General features: G+C 49.4%; 1 protein-coding gene across 5 annotated transcripts in view; it reads right to left on the bottom strand.

Moving 5' to 3' along the window:
- Positions 1–18,893, bottom strand: part of unc80 (unc-80 homolog (C. elegans)) — a 599,468-nt gene that overhangs the window by 558,099 nt on the left and 22,476 nt on the right. For all 5 annotated transcript variants that reach the window (XM_072480367.1, XM_072480341.1, XM_072480351.1 and 2 more), the window contains exons 2-3: positions 2,501–2,549; positions 718–874 (exon numbers count right to left, since the gene is read on the bottom strand). In XM_072480367.1, the coding sequence (XP_072336468.1) occupies positions 718–874; positions 2,501–2,549 (206 nt within the window). The remainder of the gene's footprint in view (positions 1–717; positions 875–2,500; positions 2,550–18,893) is intronic.

Genomic DNA, 18,893 nt, shown 5'->3' with positions numbered 1-18,893 from the left:
CTTTAGGGGCCAAGCCCTCACCTCGAGAGGCTAGGCCCACGCCGGAGCGGTTTCCGCTCCACCGGCTGGCGGGAAAGGCCTTTGGCTCCACGCCAGCCGGGGCCGAAAGGTCTTCGCCGGGCGATGCGGGTCCGCGCATGCGCAGGAGCGTCAGCGGCTGCTGACGCCATCCCTGTGCATGCGCAGGGGAGGGGGTCTCTTCTGCCTCCGCCATAGTGAAGACCATGGCGAAGGCGGAAGAAAGAGTGCCCCCACGGCACAGGCCCGCCCGCGGATCGGTGGGCCCCAATCGCAGGGCAGGCCACCATGGGGACACCCCCCGGGGCCAGATCGCCCGCGCCCCCCCCCAGGACCCCGGAGCCCGCTCGCGCCGCCTTGTCCCACCGTTCAAAAAGTGCTTTAATCCACGCTGGCGGGACAGGCATTCCAGCAGCGGGACTTCGGCCCATCGCGGGCCGGAGAATTGGTGGGGGTGGGCACGCCGACCAGCGCGGCGCGATTCCCACCCCCGCCGAATCTCTGGTGGCGGAGACTTCAGGACACGGCGGGGGCGGGATTCACGCCAGCCCCCAGCGATTCTCCGACCCAGCGGGGGGGTCGGAGAATCCCACCCCTAATTCGCCACAATACAAATATCCAAAATGCTTCCAAAATTGTTGAAAATACAACCACTGTTTACCTTCCAGAAAAATTAATAGGTAGAGGGGAAGCACTCACCAAGCTTATTCCGGTTTGAAAGTAGTGTAGCTGTGCAATGAAGTACATGTGGCAAGGCAGCCTGTGTTAGTTCCCAACGTGTAATGCTCTGGATGGCCTCTGAGAGTGCAGGCGAAAGACCATGTAACTTGCACTCCACCAAAACACGTTCAAAAGACTAGAAACCAATAAAACACAGTTAAAATAAATTAATGCAATCCTTCCACAAGCGGTACTAATTCCGCTTCACCATACATATGCTTTGCAGGTAAGTGTTCCTGTATCGCTCCCTAGTTCCACACATCTTTCATGCTAAGAGCTTGCAGGAGGTAGAAACAACATCTTGTGAACGTGGGTGCAGATGGAAACTTGTGATTACTTTATGGTTGTATTACATGATATAAGAAAAAAACATCAGCAAAAATGCTGGTTATAGGTTAAAGAACTTGATGTGCATGGGTGCTGATGGTAGGGAATTCCAGGATTTTGGCCCAACAATGAAGAAACAGTGCTTTATGTCCAAGTTGGCTAGTATGTGATTTGGATGGAGCTTCAAGTAATAGTGTTCCCATCACATTGCTCCTTTCATCATTCTTGGCGTTAGAGGTTATGCTTCTGGGGGATACTATAAAAGTAACTTTCCAGAGTTATTGCAATACATCCTGTAGGTAATAATGACTGTGACTACTGTGGACTGGTGGTGATGAAGGTAATTATTGAGTTCAATAGCAAGGGTGTTTTATAAATAAGACGTTTATGTTCGGGACTGCATCTTTAATTTAGAGTAAAATGAAGGGTACATGTGACCTGTTCTGAAGTCTGCCTAAAAACAGGCCTGAGTTACTTGGCTGTTTAAGATTAAAGGGTTGTTTTGATGGAAAGAAGGTGTGGGGTATTCACACTTGGTGGCAATGCTTAGAATCCTTGTCTTCAAAGTTCCATGAATGTTGGATTATAAACAGATATGCTTTAACTGTCCATTTATTTCAAAGGTGAGAGAGTTGGTGCGTCAAGGTCGGCTAATCAACATTTCTACCTGGATACAAAGCCAATATTATTCATGATGACATGGCGATGTGCTTTGAGAGGGGAAAGGTTTTCAAAATTCATAGACACAGCAGTCCATCAGGATCCAGGAGAGAAGGGGCAGCTAGAAGTCAAAAATCTGTATGGTTCACTATGCAGGTGTGTAGGTGGGAGCTAAAGCTTGGATTGAAAAGGTCAAATTCCTAAGGATTTGAAATGAAGCTGGAACACTCACCTAGCTTGTGCTTGAAGGAGAATGGCCAGGAAAACCATTCAACCTAAAGACAATTCTAAGGCTAAAAGTTACCAAGCTGGGAAATGAAAAGAATGAAAGTAAAATAATCACTTTGGACTAGGTCCGGGAAAACTAAATAATTACTTAAGCGACAGTGTAAAGTATACCTGCGAAGTGGGTTTTTAGGCTGTTTTAAAAGAAAAAGGGAAAAGTTTGGTTCTGTCATTTAAAGTATCTGCTTCCTGCAAAAATAGTACTTAGTCAAATTGCTTTTAGTCTGTTTGTTCCAATAAAGTCTTAAGACATGAAATCTAGTTGAATCATCCTTTCAGCTATCAACTGGAAATTTGAGTATATTGTTTAGGGTAATCGGTCTTTCCTGGGATAGTAATAAGTGCTAGTCATGAGGTAATGACCTTTAATAGCACCATACTAAAAACAAGTGCTCACTGACATTTGTATCAGGTTTCAGCAATGAACAGATGCTTCATTGTTACCTTTGTAACCACAGTATACATTCAATATTAAAATAAGATAACATACCACACAGGAGGCTTCATACTGTTTGCCCAGCTTTGGTCTTAGGAAAGCACTGAAAGGTTTAAAAAAAAGCCCTGTTTCAACTGCAGTGTAATTTTCTTTGAACATCTTATGAACTAAACACATTAACAGTTTATTATAAATTTCTATTTCTGTTTATCACATTGATGCACTATCAATCACCACAAAGCCGAGAGTAGTGGAATAATCGAGGATTTATTGAGCAAAGATGTTGTGCCTCCTGTAGCTGCTACCAGAATGGCTGCACACCGGCGAGCACACACATTTATACGCCACCTACTGGGCAGAGCCAGCAGGCAGGGATTTACCCATGTACCTCTAGTATATGTGTCTTACTGTAATACATATAATACAGCTAGTGGTGACTACCACACATATATCGCAAAATTATCAAAAACATGAACAATGTAGTAGGAGAGGTAATTTATAATTAAACTACCAAAGAGACTGGCTTGAATGAGTGATCCCATAAATGAAGAAGCTAATTGAGCTAAACTGTCACAAAAGAACCATGGGCAAATATTAACATATATATATCTGCAGATATAAATTTAGGTCTCTCAAAGCAACAAGGTAATAATTCTTTTTCCCGTGTACTTCGGCAAAGAAACATTCAACAGATTAGGAATAAGGACATAAAAACAATGACACGACAGCATTAGTCATAACTTTTATAGCTATTTAAAAAGATAGTGGCGATCTTGGATCACAAACTTCCAGGTCCAGTAGCAGCTGTTCTTTTATAAAATTCATTACTTTATGGTCTGCTTGGCCAGTAGAAACACAACTGGTGAGTCAAACGAGCAAACAGAGTGGTTGGCGCTTTTCCTGATTATAACCAGATATTAACAGAGGACCAAAAGTAAGAGAACATAGAAAATCAAAAATATCGTACCACCCGATATCATTATTGAATGTGGACGCAACGTTATTGGGAAAGGTGCTGGCATTGCGAATTGAGGACTGTGTGCTGGGGTGATCGGCGAGAATCAGACGGATTTTGTGAAGGGAAGGCAGTTGTCAGCGAATGTGTAGGTAACTCAATGTAATTATGATGCCTTCGGAGGGGCAAGAGGTGGAGTTAGTGGTGGTGATGGACGCAGAGAAGGCTTTTGATTGGGTGGAGTGGGCGTATTTCATGCAGGTGTTGGGGCGGTACAGGCAGGGCTTCGTAGGCTGGGTGAAATTGTTGTATCGGGCAGCAGTTGCGAGTGTGCGGATGAACCGAGTGAGTTCGGAGTACTTTGGGTTATATCGGGGGATGAGGCAGAGGTGCCCGCTCTCCAAATTGCTTTTCACCTTGGCAATAGAGCCGCTGCCAATGGCACTTAGGCCGTCGAGGGATTGGAGAGGCATTGAGCGGTGGGGCGCTGAACACAGGGTCTCATTGAATGCAGACAACCTGTTGTTATATATTTTGGACGTGGTGGCAGCATTGTAGGCATTATGGAGGTCCTGGGGAATTTCGCCAGTTTTCAGGGTACAAATTGAATATGGGAAAGAGCGAGGATTCCCGATTGAGGCCAGGGGGCAAGAAAGCAGACTAGGGGAATTGCCGTTTAGGATGGTGGGGGTGAGTATCTGGTATTTGGGCATCCAGGTGGGGTGGAGTTGGCGCAGTGTCATAAACTGAACTTGGCTCAGCTGGTGAAGCAGGTGAACGTGGACTTTAATAATAACAATCTTTATTAATGTCACAAGTAGGCTTACATTAATATTGCAATGAAGTTACTGTGAAAATCCGCTAGTCGCCACATTCCGGCGCCTGTTCGGGTACACAGAGGGAGAATTCAGAATGTCCAAAATAACCTAACAGCATGTCTTGCGGGACTTGTGGGAGGAAACCGGAGCACCCGGAGGAAACCCATGCAGTCACAGAGAGAACGTGCAGACTCCGCACAGACAGTGACCCAAGCGGGAATCAAACCTGGGACACTGGTGCTGTGAAGCAACAATGCTAACCACTGTTCTACTGTGCCACCTATAGGTGGGATGTGCTGCCGCTGTCGCTGGTAGGGTGGGTGGAGACAATGAAGATGACGGTGCTGCCGAGGTTTTTGTTTATATTTCAGAACCTGTTTTTGTTTATATTTCAGTGAGCTGATCTCTGGGTTTGCATGGGAGTGGATGATCCCGAGGGGAGTGGGTGCTGACGGTGCCGAACATCATGAACTATTATTGGGCGATGAACATTGCGATGGTAAGGAAATGGGCCGTGGGCAAAGGATCAGGGTGGGGGCAGGTGGAGGCAGCATCGTATAGAGGTATGTGTTTGAGGGCTTTGTTTTGGTGCCTTTACCGTTCTCACTGGCTCGGTACTCCGTGAGCCCAGTGGTGGTGTCGGCCCGAAGGGTATGGGGGCAGTGGTGGCAGTATATGGGGCTTGCAGGGGCCTCGGTGTGGGCACCAATCTGTAATAACAAGAGGTTTGCGCCGGGGGGGCTGGCTGCAAGGTTTTGGAGTGGCAGCAGGCAGGTATGGAGCACTTCGGTGACGTGTTTATAGGGTGAAAATCTGCGGGGCTGGAGAACCTGGGGGACTGTATGAGTTGCCCAGGAGGAATGGATTTAGATACCTGCAGGATCTGGACTTCGCAAGGAGAGGGCTGCCGCCCCTGGGGTTGTAGGACAAGATGCTGTCGAAGGTTTTGGATATCTTTAAGGAGTTGATGGAGTGGGAGGGAACCCTGGTGGGGGACTGAAGCGTAAATGGGAGGAGTTGGGCGGGAAGAGGGGGGCTGAGACATGGGCGGAGGTGTTGTGGAGGGTGAACGTGTCCTTGTCATGTGCGAGGTTAAGCTTCATCCAGTTTAAAGTGGTACGTAGGGCTCATATGACGGTGGCTAGGATGAGTAGGCTCTTTGCAGGAATAGATTATAGGTGTGGAGGTGGTTCCGGGTCCGGAGGTGCCGATACTTGGGGTGTCAGAAGATCCGGAAGTCCAGGGGGTGAGACAGGCCGATGTATTGGCCTTTGCCTCCCCGATAGCCCGGAGACGGATTTTGCTAGGGTGGAGAGACTCGGAGCTGCCAAAAGCGAGAGTGTGGGTGAGTGACCTGGCAGAATTCCTGAGGCTGGAGAAAGTCAAGTTCGTTTTGAGGGGGTCAGCAGAAGGGTTCATCAGGAGGTGGAAGTCATTTATCAATTTCTTTAAGGAGGATTGAGGGATCAGCAAGGGGGAGGGCGTGGGTTGGGGGAGGTTAGGAGGTTTAACTGGGAAGGCAAGATGTGGTGGGGGGGTTCATAGAATCATAGAATTTACAGTGCAGAAGGAGGCCATTTGGCCCATCGAGCCTGCACCGTCTCCTGGAAAGAGCACCTTACCCAAGCCCACACCTCCACCCCATTCCTGCAACCCAGTAACCCAACCTAACCTTTTTGGACACAAAGTGCAATTTAGCATGGCCAACCCACCTAACCTGCACATCTTTGGATTGTGGGAGGAAACCGGAGCACCCGAAGGAAACCCACTCATACACGGAGAGAACGCGCAGACTTCGCACAGACAGCGGCCCAAGCCGGGAATCGAACCTGGGACCCTGGAGCTGTGAAGCAACTGTGCTAACCACTGTGCTACCCTGCCGGCCTTGTTGGTGTCAGGGGGCAGGCAGGGTGTGGTTGTTCATTGTTCTGTTGCTCTTCTGATTTTTTTTGTGTGTGTATGTGAAAATGCCTTGAATAAAATATTTTCTCAAATTAAAAGAAAAACAGAAATAAAGAAACAACCTCGGAAGGCAGAGAGCCTGGTTGGGAGGGGACCGTGGTGGGGAGAAAAAAAAACTATTAACAGGAAGAACAATATCAAAAAATAAAGGAATGACAAAGGGAGTGCCTCTGTCCTGCAGCATGACAGGCAGATGGAACAGCTACTGTGAAGAGAGCTAGCTCTGGATGATGCCCTCTGTTAACGTGCGTGTTCAGGCCACAATCAGATCAGCATGATCTTATTGAATCTCACAGTGTCCTTTCTGGGCCAAATGGCTTACTCCTACTTCTATATTTATGATCTTGTGCACACACATGCCTGCTTGACCCACCATGTTCTGATCCGGTGAGGTGGCAAGAGTCGGTTCAAGTGAGAGGACCTCTTCATTAGTGTCACACTTTCTCTTCCATGGTGTCTTTCATCATGTCCACAGAGTGACTCCAGTGCCATATTCATCATGGTACAACGCTCACACTGCCCTGATGTTTTATTCACCATTGTTTTGTTATGTTTCCTTTGTAACATAAGCGGCTTCCTTGTGTTGCATTTGTCAAGGAAGGTCGAGACGTGTAAATAACTTCAACTCATTTATTTACACTATGTACACTTTTATAACTTGAGTTCGACACTACTGCTAATCCTATTGTAGCTACCTAAACTGACTAACCATCTGCTGTCTTCCACGTGGTGGGTGTGATAATGAATCAACCCTGTGCCTCTCCTCACTGACTGTCTCCACTGGCCAAAGGGGCTGATCATGTGTGTGGTGTCCTTTATGTATGGGTTGGTGTAATGCCCCCCTGTGGTCGTGTCACCTCCTTGTGTATGGTGAATGTCCATTGGTCGCCTCCCATCTAACTTATCTATTGGTTGAGTGTGTGTGTGTGTGATACTTCTGGTGCTCCCTCTAGTGTCTGTCTAGCTTACATGTATTTACAGTGATGCACATCACCACATCCTCCCCTTTTTATATGTTCATAATTTCTGTACACTTTAAGAAAAACTGAACAAAGAACAGATAGAGAAGGTAAGGTATATACAAGTCATGGGAACGGTGATTAAACAATAAGTCCAAATCATTCATGTGAGTCCATAAACCATCAATCATCATGGTCAAATGTCTTTCTTGGTTATGAACGCCATCAACGGGAACCAAGAAGTGGTCGAATCACTGCACTGTCCGCTTTGGAGTCTTTTTCTTTTTTTCTTTTTATTTTTGTGGTGGTGCTGTCGGATGGCATCTTGTAGTTGATAGGTCGTTGACATTGAAGAGGTACCATCAACAGTATCATTCGAGGTCATGGATATGCCAGATGTTGAAGTCGGATGAGACTGTGCATACTGGTTCTGGCCACATGCTGTGCTGGAAGGGTGATTCTGCTGAGAAGCATTGAAGCATGTTGATTTGGAGACAGAATTGCTGCTCGCATCAATGTCTGGTGATGGTGTGAAACTAGAACCTTGCATCTGATAGGAATATGCTGTCTGGCCAGGCTGTGGTGCAGCAAATCCTGGGCAGTAAGTAAGGCATCCAGTCTGTAGTGCAGATTGCGCTGGTGGTAGTCCTCCTTTGGTCTTGATTCCATTAGTGGGCAATCCGTAGTGCTGGCCTGTTTGAGAATATGCTGCATAGACTGCTGGCTGCTGCAGGCTTGAATACTGGGTTTGTCCAGCATGAGCTGTCATTGGCCGCACTGCCGGTGTGGAACAAATGTGTGGACATAGCTGTGGTGAAAATTGGTGTATTCCTCTTGGACTGTAGCTGCTGCTTGTTATTGCTGACCCAGTGTGATTGTCACGTGATCCATCTCCTGTCGTTGTGGCATCTGCTGTCACCCTGAGCGTGCCATCACTGAAGTTGCGGCACTGCCTGTCTGGAGTAAAGTCTGGCTTACGTGAATCAGAGTCGGCGTTTGGTTGCTCCCCATCTGGAGTCTGGTCTGTTTTTTGTTGATGCTCCCCATCCGGAGTCTTAGCAGGTTCACTGGAGTCAGCTGAGATTTCTTGAAACTGCACGTCTGGAGTCGGAACATGCAGGAATGCATTGACTAGTGGAGAGGTTCGAGCAATTGAGGGTGGAAGTAGTGTGGTGTCACCGAAGTCACCAGTGGTCTCACAGTGATCGTCGAGTACCTCTGTATGCGCTAGCTGAGGTCTGTCACTTTGCACCTTTTGCATGGGAAGTGGGATGCTGTCGTCACTCGTCTCACATACTGTGGGTAGATCCTCAGTAGCTGCTTGCTGTTCACTAGGGTTGGGTAAATTGTCAAAGTTTTCATCTGGTGGTGCAAACAATGTGGGTGGACTGTCATTGTCTTGCCGTTGTCCTTCATTTGGGCTTTTCTTCTTTGGAATTTTAAATCTTCCCCCAGACATTACAGAACCTTGTTCATTTCCCTCAATTTCTCCCATATGTAGGGCATCAAATGTTAGATCCAATGTTTCTTTCGTCATTGTACTAGTTTCCAAAGAACAGTCCGTTTCAATTTTCTTCTCAGTTACTTCATATGCATCCTTTTCTAATGTACATGCCTTCATAGTCTCTGACTCTGATTTTGCTGGGACTGGCACAGTCACAGTCTCTCTTTTACGGTTCTCAATTGCCCACATTCTACTCCCCAGACATAAATGCTTAATCTCTGGAGTTAATGTGGTACAATGGATAATCGGGTCGACCTTATCTGCATCTTCACCATCACTGGAAAGCACAATTGGTTCACTTGAAACTGCTGCGGGTTTTAAGTGCTTTATCTGGCTACTCGATGTCGGTGTCCTCAGGATTCTTGCTCCAATGTTCTGCTCATTTAGCAGTGGAGTGTGCAGAGGTTCAATGCGATTAATATTCCCATCAGGGGTTGAAGAGTCATTACTGACTAACTGCTGGTCTCTGTAGTTGGGACTTTGCGGTTTTGTGTTGAAGGGAGACAGTTGTCCCTGCTGTAGATATGATTCAGGTTGTGTTATTTCCATTACCTGAGGATCAATGTCTTGTCCATTTTTTCGATCCGTACTAAAGCAATGGCAATTTTCAGTCTGCTCCTTGCAAGTTAGACATACAAGCAATTTCTTTAGCAAGTCCTCAGCATCCTTCTGTGACTGTGCAGCATTGTTAATATCTCTTCGGCTAGAATGATCCTGAAGGTCAGCGCATAATCCTTTTTTCTTCGGGCTTGGAAGAGGCGATTCCTTTGGCTTGTCTTCATTTGGGCTTGAACAGTCGTCAGCGCTGTGCCCTTCATTGTAGCATGATAGACCGTCATGGTCGTCCTGCTGTGCAGTGGAGCGTGGTCGACTGTTATAGTCTTCTTGCTGTTTACGTGAGCATGGCAGACTTGCATCATCTGCCGCTAGTTGGTCAGAGGAGGTTGCTAGACCCTCATGGTCTTGTCCTGCAAGGACTGCGCATCGGAGTCATGCGTTTCTGCAATTGTGGAGTCTGTCCACGAGCTTGCTGTGGAGTCTTGTGACACTGGAGTCACGTCTTGTTCCTGCAAGGACTGCGGTGTGGAGTCTTGCATGTCTTCTTTCGTAGAGTCGGGAACCCTGAGCGGGGCGTGGACCATGCTCTGTGTGGCAGCAGGGCGCTCTCTGTGGGCTTGTACCGCTTTCTGTCTCTTAATTTCAGGCTGCAGCATCATCCTGCACTGATGAGTTGGGACGTCATATCTGCTGGGTTGAAGATCCTCAAATCCGAAAAGTGAATCCGCATCTGCGTCGGATTCAATGCGGGGGTCGCCAATGTGCAACACGAAAGGTTCATCCGGGTCGTAGTCGTCTAGGACCATGGAGCTGTCATTGGGCTCGCGAGGTCCAGAAAAAATGTAAAGATCGGTATTGAAGTATTCGAGGTCGGAATCATCGGTTTGTGCGTAGGTAACTGCTTGTTGCAGGGTTCCTCGGAGGTTAAATTCATTTCCTGGTTCAATTTCCAGGTGAAGGAAGGTTGTTTTACAGCTTTAAAAGATTTTTTTTTTTTTGATTTGGGACGTTTCCCCTTTCAATTGGATTTGGGAACGTTTCCCCTTTAAATTGGTGCTGTCTGGGGCCTCTGACGTCATGACGCGCGTGATGTAGCACGTAGGAAGCGATTGTGCATGCGCAGATCGCTGTTCCTTTACCGATGGCCGTTTTCTTGATTGCGCATGCATGGCGTCTCGCGCATGCGCAAACGAACCTTCCGGTTCTGCGCACTTCTCGCGCAACTGCGCTAGTGTAGTCCCTTTAGCAAGATGGCCGCCGACCTCGACCCAAATCGCACTCTGGTCCGGGATTTCGACCTCGAGGTGAGTACTGGCGCTTCTCTTACCTTTCCTCGCTGATTGGTGTGTTTTCCTCACAGTATTTGCCGAATTTGTCCAGGACTGTCTGGAGTCGTACCTGTTTTGCCCCTTGGAGAACTTGAATTTTTAAAAGATTTCTTCTGCTCTTGCACCGGCGATGGTGAGGAGAAACTCTATTTTTTCATCATCGGCCAGGTCTTTAAGTTCGGCTGCCACCAGGTAGAATTCAAACGCCTGCCGCAATCGCTGCCAGTTCTCGCGGAGATCGCCGTGGCACTGGAGCGGCTACGGAATAGGGAGCCCGTACATCTTGCCTGGGTATTGCTGGTTGTCACTGTACGCTGAGGTATGGCTATCTGGATTTTAAGCAGTTCACTACTGTTACCATGTTTTGTTATGTTTCCTTTGTAACATAAGCGGCTTCCTTGTGTTGCATTTGTCAAGGAAGGTCGAGACGTGTAAATAACTTCAACTCATTTATTTACACTATGTACACTTTTATAACTTGAGTTCGACACTACTGCTAATCCTATTGTAGCTACCTAAACTGACTAACCATCTGCTGTCTTCCACGTGGTGGGTGTGATAATGAATCAACCCTGTGCCTCTCCTCACTGACTGTCTCCACTGGCCAAAGGGGCTGATCATGTGTGTGGTGTCCTTTATGTATGGGTTGGTGTAATGCCCCCCTGTGGTCGTGTCACCTCCTTGTGTATGGTGAATGTCCATTGGTCGCCTCCCATCTAACTTATCTATTGGTTGAGTGTGTGTGTGTGTGATACTTCTGGTGCTCCCTCTAGTGTCTGTCTAGCTTACATGTATTTACAGTGATGCACATCACCACAACCATGTTTTAAATTCCATCAATTTTATTCATGGCAGCTTCCCTTTAACAAAGACAGTCTGCTTTTAAGACGAGCAAGCTGGTGAAACACCATGCTGCCAGCAAAATGCGGATCAGGCCCTTGCTAAGTAGAGGTAGCCAGCATTGTGAAGAGGCAGTCAGGGGCATAGAGGATGCTCATCCCGGTGTTATAAACATGGTAATGAGGTGGGAGCACCACATTTTCTTGCTGCACACCTCCTACAGAACTGCCATAAGCAAATCATAAATTGTGATCCCGTGTCCAAAAATAGGACATGAATTCTCAGCCCGACGACAGTCCTTCACGCACACTAGCTGTAACCTTGCACTTTGAACACACTGCAGATCTAGGACCAGTGTGCATAAAAGACATTTAGTCCTCAACCTATAAACTGCTCTCACTTTCCTGGTTTTCAGAGCAGGTATTAAAACTTAGCAGTTTCACAAATGTATGATTCCCAAAATTCTATTGAAATGGAAAAGTGAAATGGACCTGCATGAACACAGCCCTCATACTTTCAATTCTGAAATATCTGACAAAGTCTTTCTGTTGAGTGATAATTTAGATTATAAAGTAAAATCAGAGAAATATGTAAATTTACTGAATATTTCCCACATGAAAACCTGGTATGTCACACTTATAAGCAGAGTTTTGCAACCTACAATCCCAAGAGATCAATGTATCAGTATGACTGACATATTTCCAATAGACTAATCATCATTAAAGATCTTAGTCTTCTGCAATCAATACAGAATATTTTGCAGTAATTCTCAGTCTCTGCAGAATATATTTTAATCTTTTGCATGTTTGTTGGAGCTTTCACCAGTGACACGATAAAAATTCCAATCAGTCTGGCAAGGTCAAATAAAGGAAATTACTTTCAAGTAAGAATCCACATTCTGAACAATAATAGTATTAAAGCAACTTTCTAAGAGATGATTCATCCAAATAGTTTTACCCACATACAATTCCACCAAAACAGTTATGCAGTTTTAAATCCTGATCAAAGAAATTAGGTATTGAAAAATGAAAATCGCTTATTGTCACAAGTAGGCTTCAATTAAGTTACTGTGAAAAGCCCCTAGTCGCCACATTCCGGCGCCTGTTCGGGGAGGCTGGTACGGGAATTGAACCGTGCTGCTGGCCTGCTTGGTCTGCTTTAAAAGCCAGCGATTTATCCCTGTGCTAAACAGCCCCTGTTGCATAATGTGTATTGAAATGAAATGAAAATGAAATTAAAATCGCTTATTGTCACGAGTAGGCTTCAATGAAGTTACTGTTAAAAGCCCCTAGTCGCCACATTCCGGCGCCTGTTCGGGGAGGCTGGTACGGGAATTGAACCGTGCTGCTGGCCTGCCTTGGTCTGCTTTTAAAGCCAGCAATTTAGCCCAGTGTGCTAAACGAGCCCCTGATGGCTGGTGCATGATGTGGAAATTCAGGAATAGTTCTAATCAGACACAACCGGCTGGATTCTCCATTCCCATTCCTGAGACTAAATGTTGACGCAGGGGCAGGATTCGTGGACTTCCACGACAGCAAAACTGGCGCCGCACCTGGACCGATTCAGTGACCAACAAGGGGCTAGCATCGGCACCACTTGGAACACAATCGATTCCAATGAGAACCGGTGCCGGATTCGCATTAACACTCAGGGAACTGACAAGCTGCAGCCACATATGCACACTTCACTCCCATACACACATCATCCCAGCTAGCAAGATGGCAGCGAGGAGTGCGCACCAAGGTTCATGGACGCCGAGCTTGAGACATTGCTGAACGCCATGAAGGAGAGGCGGGTGACCCTGTATCCCAGCCTAGGAAGAGGCCAGCAACAGCATGAACACCACCATCCGGACTGGCCAGCAATGCAGGAACAAATAAAGGAAATTACCTCCTCAGGGCGGCCAGGGTGAGTAGACAGCACTGTGCCCCTGGCACCAACCCCGTAACCCACACACCTGTAACTCCACCCTCCATCCCCACCCCCACCTCACCCCCTCCTACAGGAGGGCAGCCGCACTCCCAGCCTGCAACACATGCCAGCACCCATATCGGCCACCATGGCCAGGTGTCCTGGCCACAGAAGCCACCAGCTACCCATCCCCTGGGCTACATGTGTCAGACTGTCTAACACTGTGCATTATCTGTTTTTTCACCCCAGCAGGAGAAGGCCGCCCATAACCACCAGGAGCGGGTAAAGACTGGAGGGGGAACCACCGGATCCTGCGGCCCCTCACCACGGCAGAGCAGAGGGCCCTGGATATAGTAGGCGGGCCCGAGGAAGGGCAGTTGCGAGGATGGAGATCGGCGTCGGATGAGGAAGTGAGATCCCGCAGAGTTGCAGTTCCCCGCGTCTCCCCCCCCCCCCCCCCCCCCCTCAACGCTACCCTCATCCACGCTCCACAGTCCCCCACCACCCCCACATTCTAATCATTGGTCCTGTTTTGTGTCTTGCAGGAGCTGCCGGTGATGGAGCGGGTCCTTCTGCTGTCCCCTGCCCCCAGCCCCTGCCAGAGCCCCAGGTGCCAAGCAGCGATCAGGACACCGACACAGACAAGAGCATCAACCCGAAACGCAGGACACCCCGGAGCTCGAGTCCTGGGATGACACTGATTTCCTGTCCCGGCCATCTCCAATACCCTCGACCATCCCAGAGACACTCACCTCGGTTGGGCATGTTAGTGAAGAGGCTCCTGAGGCACTATGTGGTGCGCTCCACACAAATGCTCCAGTAGAGCAGATGGAGGTAGGAACACCTGAGGGGGCAGACGATCAGAGGGCAGCTGACCCAAGGGACTAGCTGCCATCCAGTTGGGCTTCTCGAACAGACAGTCCCGTCAATTGTAGAGAAGCAGTTGCTGAGCTAGGGACTAAATGAGGGCTTGTTGGCGAGCATCCAGCACCTGCAGGCGCAGGAGGAGGAGTCCAACCACGTGCAGGAGTAGGTGGTGGTGCCGGCCATGTGTGCCACCGAAGCCAACACCGCACGGGTGGCGTCCACGACGGAAGGCGAGGGTTTCGGCCGTGGACCAACTAATCCAAGGCCTGGGGTAATCTGTGCAGCTCTGGGCTAGGCCCAGGACAGGGCTTCTCTCTCAGAGGCAGCCATGTGCCTGAGCTACCTGAACAGGGCAGTGCGCTCCTGCCTGAGCATGTCCCAGTCACAGCGGGCCACGGCCGAGAGGGTCAGCCTCATTACCCAGGCGCTGGCCGACGTGGCGCAGACACAGAGGGAGGTGGCCCAGTCCCAGAGGGAGAACATAAGACCTAGGAACAGGAGAAGGCCATCTGGCCTTTCGAGCCTGCTCCGTCATTCAATGAAATCATGGCTGATCTTTTGTGGACACAGCTCCACTTTCCGGCCCGAACACCATAACCCTTAATCCCTTTATTCTTCAAAAAACTATCTATCTTTATTTTGAAAACATTGCATGAAGGAGCCTCAACTGCTTCACTGGGCAGGGAATTCCATAGATTCACAACCCTTTCCTGCTGAACTCAGTCCTAAATCTACTTCCCCTTATTTTGAGGTTATGCCCCCTAATTCTGCTTTCCCCCCTCCAGTGGAAACAACCTCCCCGCATCTATCCTATCTATTCCCTTATATGTTTCTATAATATCCCCCCACATCCTTCTATATTCCGAGTACAGTCCCAGTCTACCCAACCTCTCCTCGTAATCCAACCCCCTCAACTCTGGGATTAACCTAATGAATCTCCTCTGCACACCCTCCAGCGCCAGTATGTCCTTTCTCAGGTAAGGAGACCAAAACTGAATACAATACTTCAGGTGTGGCGTCACTAACACCTTCTACAGTTGCAGCATAACCTCCCTAGACTGAAACTCCATCCCTTTAGCAATGAAGGACAAAACTCCATTCGCTTTCTTAATCACCTGATGCATCTGGAAACCAACTTTTTGTGACTCATGCACTAGCACACCCAGGTCTCTCTGCACAGCAGCATGTTTTAATATTTTATCATTTAGATAATAATCCTTTTGTTCTTATTCCTACCAAAATGGATAACCTCACATTTGTCAACATTGTATTCCATCTGCCAGACCCTAGCCCATTCACTTAGCCTATCCAAATCCCTCTGCAGACTTCCAGTATCCTCTGCACATTTTGCTTTACTTCTCATCTTAGTGTCATCTGCAAACGTGGACACATTGCACTTGGTCCCCAACTCCAAATCATCTATGTAAATTGTGAACAGTTGTGGGCCCAACACTGATCCCGGAGGGACACCACTAGATACTGATTGCCAACCAGAGAAACACCCATTAATCCCCACTCTTTGCTTTCTATTAATTAACCAATCCTCTATCCATGCTACTACTTTACCCTTAACACCATGCATCCTTACCTTATGCAGCAACCTTTTGTGAAGCACCTTGTTAAAAGTTTTCTGGAAATCCAGATATACCACATCTATTGGCTCCCCGTTATCTACCGCACTGGTTATGTCCTCAAAAAATTCCACTAAATTAGTTAGACAAGACCTGCCCTTTATGAACCCATGCTGCGTCTGTCCAATGGGACAATTTCATCCAGGTGCCTCACTATTTCTTCCTTGATAATAGATTCCAGCATCTTCCCGACTACTGAAGTTAAGCTAACTGGCCTACAGTTACCTGCTTTCTGCCTACCTCCTTTTTTAAACAGTGATGTCACGTTTGCTATTTTCCAATCCCCCGGGACCACCCCAGAGTCTAGTGGATTTTGGTTAATTAGTGCATTTGCAATTTCCCTAGCCATCTCTTTTAGTACCCTGGGATGCATTCCATCAAGGCCAAGAGACTTGTCTACCTTTAGCCCCATCAGCTTGCCCATCACTACCTCCTCAGTGATAACAATCATCTCAAGATCCTCACCTGTCAGAGTCTCATTTCCATCAGTCACTGGCATGTTATTTGTGTCTTCCACTGTGAAGACCGACCCAAAAAACCTGTTCTGTTCCTCAGCCATTTCCTCATCTCCCCATTATTAAATCTCCCTTCTCATCCTCCACAACAGTCTCATCTTCTCATCCTCCACAACAGTCACTGGCTGATGTAGCACAGACCGAAAAGGTGGTGGCACAGTCAATGAGTGATGTGCCACATCCCAGATGGAGGTGGTATACCCCCTGCGCTCCATGGTCGCGAGTATGCAGACTCTGGCCGAGATGAGAGCAGGCCTCTAGGAGTGGCAGCACCACGTGGCAGGGGAGTCCCATGGGGATAGCTCCACTCACACCTCCATCCCATGGAGTAGCCCAGGAGCCATCGGGCACACCGAGGGAGGGGGTGGTGGTGGGGCCCGTACCAGCGGTTCCAGCAGGGGAGCTGCCGGAACACAGCTGCAACTCGGACTCCCGACGCCCCCTCCCTCTCCTGTCCCTGCCGCATTTGGTGGGCAGCGGGCAGAACAGCAGCACCATGCAACCTAGGACACTCAAGTAGCAGCCAGGCCCATCCAGGCAGAAGATGCCCGCCAAAGGGTACCCAGGTCGCAGGGATGGAATCACAGCAGGCTGACTCCACCCGTATGTACCGTCTGGGATCCACCTTGACGTAGCTTTCAGGCCCATAAGGCCAGAAAATTAGACACCAGTTAAGTTGGCACGAGTGCAGGACACGGATTAGTGATAGGGGCTAGGCCACAAATCTGTATATAGGTTTCCACATTAAATACCCGTGTATAATGTTACAACCAGCCTTGGTGCTCTGTCAGAAGGATGTGAAGGGTGGGCTGGTCTGAGCCGCCGCAGAGGAGCGTGGGGAGAACGGGCTGACGTTGGGGGTGGGCTTGGCTCAGGAACCGCAGTTCAACCAGCGCTCATTGTTGCGGTGTCCCATCACCTCCCAACCCCCGTCCCCACCTCTGCCACCCCAGGCGATTCGATGGGACTGTGTGATGGAATGGCCAGCTCGCATGCAGGGATCACCCAGGTGGACGGTGGAAAGTGCTACCGTGGGCAGGAGTCAGACATTGTCAAATGATGCGGAGCAGCAGAGCTCATCGCAGAGCAGGTTGTTATCATCCTCCGCCCTATGGATCAGAACCGCAGTTACTGCCAACCCAGGGCCCACACACCCCATAGTGCGGCAGGTATGCATCACGGAGGGGGTTGCAGGCAGAAGGGTGGCCGGGAATGGGGGAGGGGATGTGCAGGTGGAATGCGGTGTCCATGCCCCTGGCCAGGCCACCCCATCTAGGTGATGAACCTGGAGGCGATCAGAGCATCCCTTGCGGCCTCCTGTGCCTGCCTTGGCCTCATGTCCTGTCCATCCTCGCCCTCCCAGCATCCTCCTCCTTGTCGGAGGCCTGACGCTCATCCTCCTCCTCAAGCACGTTGCCCTTCTGCTGCACAACATTGTGGAGGGCACAGCAAGCCGCCATGATGCGGGCGACCCTCCCAGCGCCATACCGGAGGACCCTCCAGAGCGGTCCAGGCACCTGAATCGCATCTTCAGGAGGCCAAAGCACCGCTCAATCATGCTCCTGGTCGCTGCATTGACATCATTGTAGCGGGTCTCCATGTCAGTCTGTGGCCCGAATAGGTGTCATCAGCCACGACCACAGCAGATATCCCCTGTCAGACAGGAGCTAGCCCCACAGCCGGGGATGTCCTACAGGAGCTAGCCCCACAGCCGGGGATGTCCTTCGAAGAGGCCGAGAATCGTCGAGTGTGCCAGGATGAAAGCGTTGTGCACATTGCCCGGGTATCGGGCGCAGATGTGTATGATGCACATCTGATGGTCACACGCCAGTTGCACGGTCATCAAGTGGAACCCCTTTCGGTTTGGCCTGTCATCTGCAGGTGATTGTGGGCAACATGCATCCTGCTGATCACCCCCTGGATGCTGGACATCTCAACAATGGCGGTGAACCCCACTGCCCGGGCATTCTGGTGGACTGGGTCCACATTAAAATGGATGTATTGTGTCGACTGGGCTCTCCGTGATGGCACGGATGGACCTGTGCACTGAGCTATGTGAGGAGCTGTGGAAGGAGCCAGTGGTGTAGAGGTTCAGGGCGACCGTTACCCCCCATTCGTGTCCTCCCCCATTCCCCCATGGTGCCAGGTGCACCACGATCTATCAGATATGTCACAGTGTCCTCCTGCTCAGAGTCTTCTATGGCATGCCCGGCAGGTCCTCGAATGACAGGCACTGCCGGCACACGCGAGGCCTCATGCGGCGCCTCCCTTGCACCTCCGCTTCCTCCTGCTCGGCCTGTTGGGCGGCTGGTTCTCCATCCTGAGCAGCTGCCTCCATTTCCTCTGGAGCACACCCCGCCGCTCCCGCTTCCTCCTCTTCAAGCATCTCCAGCTCGTACAGCCGCAGTGCATCTTCCAGGGCTGCGGCGACGAGGAGGAAGGCCACCATTGCTGGTTCCATTCCAATATCCATTGTCTGCAGGGAGTGAACGCATCGGTGCCCGGCACCGTGGCAGACTCTGGCGCTGGCGCCCATCAAGGATACCATCAGTTCCACAGCCCCAATCCGACAGCCCCCTGTAGGGGGCTACTGTGGGCA

Source organism: Scyliorhinus torazame, chromosome 2 (genome assembly GCF_047496885.1).
Source record: "Scyliorhinus torazame isolate Kashiwa2021f chromosome 2, sScyTor2.1, whole genome shotgun sequence".
NCBI classification, from domain to species: Eukaryota; Metazoa; Chordata; class Chondrichthyes; order Carcharhiniformes; family Scyliorhinidae; genus Scyliorhinus; species Scyliorhinus torazame.
The sequence above is the reverse complement of the archived record's forward strand: the minus strand, read 5'-3'. Positions and strand labels throughout refer to the sequence as shown.